Here is a 7,852-nt window from a genome sequence, read left to right on the forward strand (position 1 = left end):
AGAGAGGGCCACCAGGAGAGTGCCTTTGTTCAACGGCACAAAGGAAGGACAAGCTCGTACCTGCCTCCACAAGACAAGGGCCTCGCCAACCCAAAACATCCCCGAACAGCAGCCCCTCCCTGGCCCCCAGTGCTGCACCCCTTCCCTCTGCTCCTGGAGGGTCCTGAAGAGTCCTATCTGATCCACTGCAGGAGAGAGAGGGAGGGGAGGTTAGGAATGCACTCACTACTAGACACTGGGTAGAGATTTTTGATGTACTTTTAAAAATTTTTTTCAATTGTACTATCCGTGGGTTTCAGAAGAACCGACTATAGACTGAGATGGTTGCCATAGCAATTAAAAAGTTAGCAAATTATTATATCTTTGGAATAGTGAAAAGTCCTCACAATGTTGCCTATTTTTATTCGTGTGTTATAACCATCCATATTCAGTGTTTTGGCATTGTTAATTTGAACATATTCCTATTTACTTACAGAATATTGAATAACTGCATTGGAATGTATTTTGTAAAGTATTGCATTCACTGACAGAAGAAGTGCTCTGTGTTTTTTGTTTTTGTTTTTTTCATTTCTTGAAAGTAATTGTATTCTGAATATCACCAAATAAAAGATTAACCATAACTAAATGCAATACCTCAAAATGAGTATTCTGAATGTGAAAATGTATTTTGGTACATATATTTAGTTATGATCCAACAATTCACTTTCTAAATCTGTTCAAACATAATTGTATAACATTGTGCAATTTAAGCCATCATTTGTAAAATAGTGAGCACACTTAAAAAAGCAAATCAAGTTTCATATGGTTAGGACATGCACAGAGGATGGTACTCACATGGGCACAAAAAGAATGAAGAAACTGGAGGCCTAAATCAACAACAAATATGAGATTGGTGGATGTAGTGACAGAAGACATCAGACAAAACCTTATCAGATGGAGTAAAAGTCTAAATAACAGGCTCCAGCAGTGAGTGCGCTCTGCGGATATCTACGGGTATGTCCACAGTAGTACTATTAAACTGTAGTAGCCTGTGTTTAGCAGTACTATAGTGCTAAGTGGGAGAATGAGGGACTGTTAGGCCTCGTAATATGTGGGAACTGCAGCTCACCTCTCCTCTGTAATCACTGACCTCACCTTGAACAGAATGCTAGAAATCAACTCAAACTATTGTTACACATTGTTACAAATTAATTATAGTAACTGTACTTAAATTTAAATGATTGGTAACACTTAATAACTACACTTATCCATGCTGTAATAAAGCATGAAGAAATACCTAATTGTACGTAGACACGGTGCCTGGGATTTCCCGTGGATTGCCCGTGGTCTGACATATGGGAGTAAGTCAAGGCTACACTTCCTGCCACTCAGGTTCCCACATGCAGGACATCAACAACCCTGCCCCATGGATCCTGCATCACCTGTCTGTGTCAACTATGGGAGTTCATGTGGGCAGAAATGACATAAAATTGCAAAACACCAAAAAACTTCAGGCAGTTGTATGACTCAAAGCCTTTTGTAGTACCAAGCAAATCCCATATGCAGACAGAGATTTAGCTTCTTGTAAAGACCCGAACTGTTTAATGGTGATTGCCTGCATCCTAATATATATGACTTTCATCTTCTCTTATCAATTAATGGATTGATGCATCCACTGCAAAATGTGGACATTTCATAAATAAAATAGAGATGATAACATAGATATTTTGTATAAGCTCCTCTTTCAGTTAGATGGCAAAAACCTCATAGACATGACATTACACCTGAAATACTCTGACTGTCCCACTGATTGGAACTAGCTGGCTACCACTTTCCAGTCAATTCATTATTTCCTCATGTTTTGTTAAGGCTAATTATGGTGTAGTTATTATAAAATGGTACCAAGTAATCCTATGCATTCAATTCAGATAGAAATGTTCTAGACACCAGCTGCGGTTACATGCACACTCTAAATCTGATTATTGTCAGAGTTATGAGACAATTAAAATGACATATAAACAGCAAAATAATCTAATTTCTCTCTGATCATGGTCCCTCTGTTTACTCACATCAGGTTTTTTGGTTTTCATGTCATTTAAATAATCTTAAATATCCAGAAATTAAATAATAATCACATTCTGGTAGCCACTAAATTCACTATTTTGTCATTTGCTCCTCCTTGGTCACACACTGGTGTTAAACTACTTCTTGTCAAAGCTGCCCTGGACCAGACTGAAAAGGTGTTGCTGCCGATCAATATTGGTAACAGTCAGATGTGTAAAATGACTTACTCATATCCCATGCCGAGCGGTTGTGGGGATGGATCTAACAACGTTTGCATTTTGTGAGTTGTAACCCTACTGTCCCATAATAGTATTATTATTCAAGTAAAGGTTAAGTAGACTTATAATTTACATTTTGCCATGAAAAATGTACATATATAATAGACTACAAAGTCTCAAAAACTCTTAAGAGACCTGCTTGTTTCCATGGAGATATTGATTTGCCTTGAATGCTCTACTGTTTTGAAAAGCATTCAAGCTAACCAGGCTAAGTTACAAGTCAAATCTATAGAGAAGCGACCCCACTCACAGTATGCATGTTTGTCAAAGTGTTCTTTAGCAATAAAAAGCAAACTGAATAACTGCAAGACAGATCTGGTTTATTCATACAGTGGAATATTCTTGGCACCTCGTTGGAGACAAGCGGCTACACCAGAAAAGTTACAATGTGCACCTTTAATTTGGCTTCATACATGAAATTATGCTGTTTGATTAGTTGATGTAAATCTTAACTAGTTTATTGTCTTTTGTCTTAAAAAAAATAAATAAAATCAACCCCAAAAAAGAACACCAGAGACATCTAGTAATCATCATGACATTCCCATGGACTGTAAGTACATGTTGTATCCTAATGCTTGTAATAGCCTACGTGGCCGTTTCTCCTGGAGGCAGTGACAGTATTGTGTGGGAAAATGCCCGTAAACCTGCTCTGATGAGGGGGCTACATGTTGGGACGTCCTGGCTCTGTGGTTATCCTAAAGACCACATGGAGAATAACAAGGCAGGGCAATGGACAGGTACAGGCCAAAGCAGGTGAGCATGAGGAGATATGACTACTTTTTGGTGCAGCTCAGTCTAGTCTAGTTCATTTCTGGTGGTTTTCTGAAAGTCAAATATAAAATCAAATATTCACTGCAAAAAAAAATACTGGTCTACAGTATTCTTGCTTTCATAAGGCGTAATTTAAAGGTTGGTATAATTCAGGGTAAGCTCAAAATCGTTTTAATTCCCCCAAATTTGCAAATGTTAAATATATTCTTTATATCAGCAAGTGAACAAACAATTTGGAAACAGGGCTAGGGTTTTCCATGTTGATAAAACAAATATCCTTTTAGGAAATACACATCTTACTATAATGGCAATGCACTGGATGTACAGAACATCTTTTAAAGATACCAAAAGTGCATTACACAGAGCATACATTATCTAATGATCATTTCTCATATGGTTTTGTGCTCCTACTTTATATTGCCTAATTATCTGAAGCTGGAGTTGTAGTTATTTGTCCTTTTGAGAATTGGCACATTCAAGGTCACACACTGCCATCTGCTGGAGACTTCATAATTGATATTATACATCTTTTTACTGAAAAATTATACTGATTGAACATAGAATGTGTAATTGTGGAAGTCATCATTGTATATTGTAAAAATGTGCTCTGCTGCCCCTCTACTTTGGCCCACATCAAGTTTGTATTTTGCCAAATATCATTGTGTGGGTCTTGCCCTTTGCAAGTAATCTGGTTATCTGTGCTAAAAACAGAACACAAACAGGCCAAGTATTTTTCCATTTTTATTTAACAAATTTCCACAGCTCCAGGGACATCTTCAGTAATTTCTGTGAGGATAAAACCAAAAGGGTTCAATTAGAATAAAATGCAGCAACTGGATTTTATGTCAAAGAATATTTAAAATTATTGACCAATATTCTATAAATATATAATACAATCTTAACAGTTTTGACATGCATGAATAAATATTGCCCACTGCCTAGCATGGGCCCAAGCCACTACACTGTACTTGCACTCAGCAATGGAAGCCAAGCATATGACTTCTACCATTTAGGGTTTTATTTCTGACTTAGCTGGAGCATGGTGTATTGGTCGTTACTCAAATATTGTATATACAATGCTATAAAAATTAAGCGGCGAAAAGAAATGTATAGTTGGACTTTACTTACTTGGCAATGATGCCATCATTTTTAGACAGCCTCAAGATGGAGTCATCAGACTCTCCCTGTCAATGACAAAAAATGCCAGATTGGCTCAGTTTAATCAAGTCTCCAAAATTTAATTGTGTGAGAGTATACTAAATAGAAATAACTTATTACAGTTTAGCTAGCAACAAAACTATGCAACAATATATCCATGTTCCCAATACTATATTTAAATACATTCCTTTCCAATCACCCGAACTACCGAATACAAAATCATTGTCCAAGAAGTGTCCAAGTCAAATGGTAGGTACATTTTATTTCCTACATTAGCATGACTGTCTTCGAAAACAGACTAAACATTTTGTCAAAAAGGATAATAAAATCAAGCAATAAAAAAAAAAAAAATTGTTGTGAGTAGCAGTGCTCCAGTGAAAAATGTTTTGTCCTTAAAGACACCCACGTTGCCTAGTATGGATGTGTTGTGTGAGTGAGTGTTAGTGGTGGTCAGAGGAACCAATGGTGCCGTTTTACAACAACATTGCATCCATTGGCTTAGCCCAGACTGCAGTGGCTACAACAGTAGATTGTCACCACCAAGTTTATTGTGATTGAATGCTTGTAAAGCACCTTCAGAGTGTAAAAAATTATAGATCAAATGCATTATTAAAACGATTTTCAACAATATTTGGATATTCCAAATCATCATTCATATGAACAGGCTGATATCAAATACTATGTAAGGTATATAATCATTTGCCCGAAGTCTTTAGTGGACAGGAGAGCTTCATTGTACATTGGGGACAGTGAGGCGAGACAAAAATTGTCATTCAGGAGCTGAAATCATGACATGGGAGGATAACCAGACGCGCAACAGCTTGGACCACTACATCGCCATTAACCACATCTCCGACATCCATATTTTGAAATCGTGGTGAGCAAAAATATCGCTCTATAGTATTGTTTAATTTGATGATACAGTATTGCTAACATGGGCTGCTGTATCGATATATAGCCAAGAGTGTTTTTACCAAATTATTCTTTCACAGCGCTACAATTGTGTGGCCTATTTAGAAAACACTCGTTTATGCAATACATTTGATATATTCACCATTTTGATGATTAAAATAGGTGTCATTGGACAGGTAGTGGCTTAACAAATGTTCAGTTTAACTGCTCTAAAGAATCACAACATGTCTATCTGTCCTTACAAACATGTAAATGTTGAGCTCGTGTAAGCTGTGAATGATTAATACTGACCAAAGTAACTGTTTAGTGAACTAGAAGAATTCAAACTAAATGCACTTGGTTATGTTCATTCATTTTCAATAAACAGAAGATAAATGCACCATCAATGATTATTTTTTGTAAGAATGGGGCAGATCATTAAGGGTCCTGAAGGCCTTTATTTTTCACTGAATCATATCAAATCGGTTTTAAATATCTTGTATCGTATCAAAAGTGCTCTATATCGAGATATGCATAGTATTGTGGCCTATGTATCAAAGTATATATCGTATAGGCAACTTCTTAATGATACGCAGCCCTAATTTGAAGGTTCATTTCAAAAATAGTGAGGCTTTCTGCCTCAATCACACAGACCAGTCTAACCATATAGTTGTACAAAGGAAAAGCCCTTACCATTCTGCGGATGGCTCCACAGATGGCATAAGTCTTGAACTGGCCATTGAAGCGACCGGTTGACTTTTCCACCTATAGCACAACACACATTGCATCATTAATATGGAATGCACTGATTAAGTAGTTTCAGCCATGAAATGTAAACAGTGACAAAAAGGATTTAAAGTCCCCATTTTTAAAGTGCTGCTTCAGACTGCTGACATGATAAAACTATTCCATGTGTCTGCTTTACCTCGGCAATGTTGATCTGGACAGAAGCGTGGTCATTAGCTGCAATGATTCTGTTGCTTGCAGAGCTGCACCAAAACAGAAACAAATCACAACTCTGGCAAATATATGTTTGGACATTAGGGTGTAGAAAAAGAATTAAAATTAGAACCCCCTTTCCCACCCACACTGTAAGAGGACTGCACATTACATACACTGCAATGTTGTAAAATGCTAAAGCAAAGTACAATACAAATGTACAAGTTATCTAGTGACTGAAGAACATTGTACTTCGTTTCACTCTGTCCCTTACAGTTTTTATCCATATAAAATGGATATAATATAATAAAATGAAAAGTTTACAAATTCTTATCTAGTCATAGATTCATTTAGACAAATATTTCCGTTACAATTTGTAATACATTAGAAATTTTAAAGTTCTACGTAAATGTATAATTTCCATTCATCACTTACCATTTACGTGGGACGTACAAGTCCACGAATTCACCAGCGTCGTTCTGCATGTCTGTAGTTTAGACGGAGGGTCCCCTGCAAAAGAGAAAAATAAGAACCACCGCATGAATACGATTAGTGACAATGACATGACAGTTTAGAATAACTATGATCACACTGCGCATATATATATATATATATATATATATATATATATATATATATAAATAAAATAATTCTGCTGTGGAAATGTATATCATATATATCGCATTAGCTTTTAGCATTTGCAGCTAACATTCCGACCGCATGTGCCTCTATGGGCAGGACAGACTGGGGAAAACCTCAACAACCGTGAATCCTGGCTTTTAGTAGCTTAATTAAAGCCGCAAACAACAGATACAACTGGCTAACAACTTCAACTAAATATACAGTAATTGAAAGGAGAAGTTGGTCTGATTTAAAGAGTGATTTTATGTATTTTAGGACGAGAACGCTGCAAATACTGACCGTGTACGACAAATGGCAGACAGGAAAGAGAGAGGAGCAGACCCGGAAGGAGAAATAATGTCTTAGAGTGTGTCGCCCTCTGGTGGTCTACTGTTGCTATTACTATTGCTATGACTTTCACATTATAAAGGAGGAACCACTTAGTTTGGGGAAATACATATTATTTTAAAGAACAGTTTGAATTAATAAATGATATAAAATGAAACGTATTGATGTATATTTTATAATTATACCCTAATCATAATTTGGGTTGATGTCAAGTTTTAAATGGAAATTGTGGTGGCTGTTTACCCATATATAATAAATTATTACAATGATATTTTCTTGTTTGAAGAATGCAAAAAACATGATTAAGGATGTAAAGTTGATTAAAGTGTGAATTGTGCCTGAGTCATACTTGAAATAATCATTCAGGTATGGAGTTATAGATAGGAGATACATGTGTGTAAGCCCCCCTTTCCTGTTCAAAGAAGGATAGCCTTTCCTGATAAAAGTTTCCTTAACTCCCCTGAAACCATTTCTTTTAATGGCTAAAATCTGTACCTCACTATCTTCAGAGCAGTGGTTAGTGGCTTTGAGATGGAAACTCAAATTAAAACAAAGAAAACAGTAGGGGTAGCCAGTATGTTAATAGGTGTGAGAGCACCCATTAGGGGCCTGAACGATTATGCCAAGTATGACTCAGTCACAGTTCACACACAGTGTAGCTCATTAGACCTAGCCTACATACAGAAAGTGTAAACAAAAGGTGTGTTAGTTTCAGTGTAGTTAGTTCCTCCCTTCAGACAGATATAAGGCAGTGTCCACCGGTAATCTGACCAGAATTGAAGAAGCGGCTTGGATGAGCAGCG

General features: G+C 36.7%; 1 protein-coding gene across 2 annotated transcripts; it reads right to left on the reverse strand.

The window, feature by feature from the left end:
• Window positions 1-3,830: 3,830 nt before the first annotated feature.
• rps21 (ribosomal protein S21) lies at window positions 3,831-7,061 on the reverse strand. Of its 2 annotated transcripts, XM_033969725.2 has the most exons (6): window positions 7,002-7,061; window positions 6,516-6,590; window positions 6,067-6,130; window positions 5,835-5,906; window positions 4,221-4,276; window positions 3,831-3,878 (listed from the first exon to the last, which is right to left on the reverse strand). In XM_033969725.2, exons 2-6 carry the CDS (start codon window positions 6,563-6,565, stop codon window positions 3,869-3,871), a joined length of 252 nt encoding a protein of 83 aa, XP_033825616.1. In that variant the 5' UTR covers window positions 6,566-6,590; window positions 7,002-7,061; the 3' UTR covers window positions 3,831-3,868. The 2 variants fall into 2 exon arrangements, with proteins under 2 accessions (XP_033825616.1, XP_033825617.1); XM_033969726.2 differs by lacking the exon at window positions 3,831-3,878 and having other exon boundaries at window positions 4,217-4,276; window positions 7,002-7,039.
• Window positions 7,062-7,852: the final 791 nt, after the last annotated feature.

Source organism: Periophthalmus magnuspinnatus, chromosome 7 (genome assembly GCF_009829125.3).
Source record: "Periophthalmus magnuspinnatus isolate fPerMag1 chromosome 7, fPerMag1.2.pri, whole genome shotgun sequence".
NCBI classification, from domain to species: domain Eukaryota; kingdom Metazoa; phylum Chordata; class Actinopteri; order Gobiiformes; family Gobiidae; genus Periophthalmus; species Periophthalmus magnuspinnatus.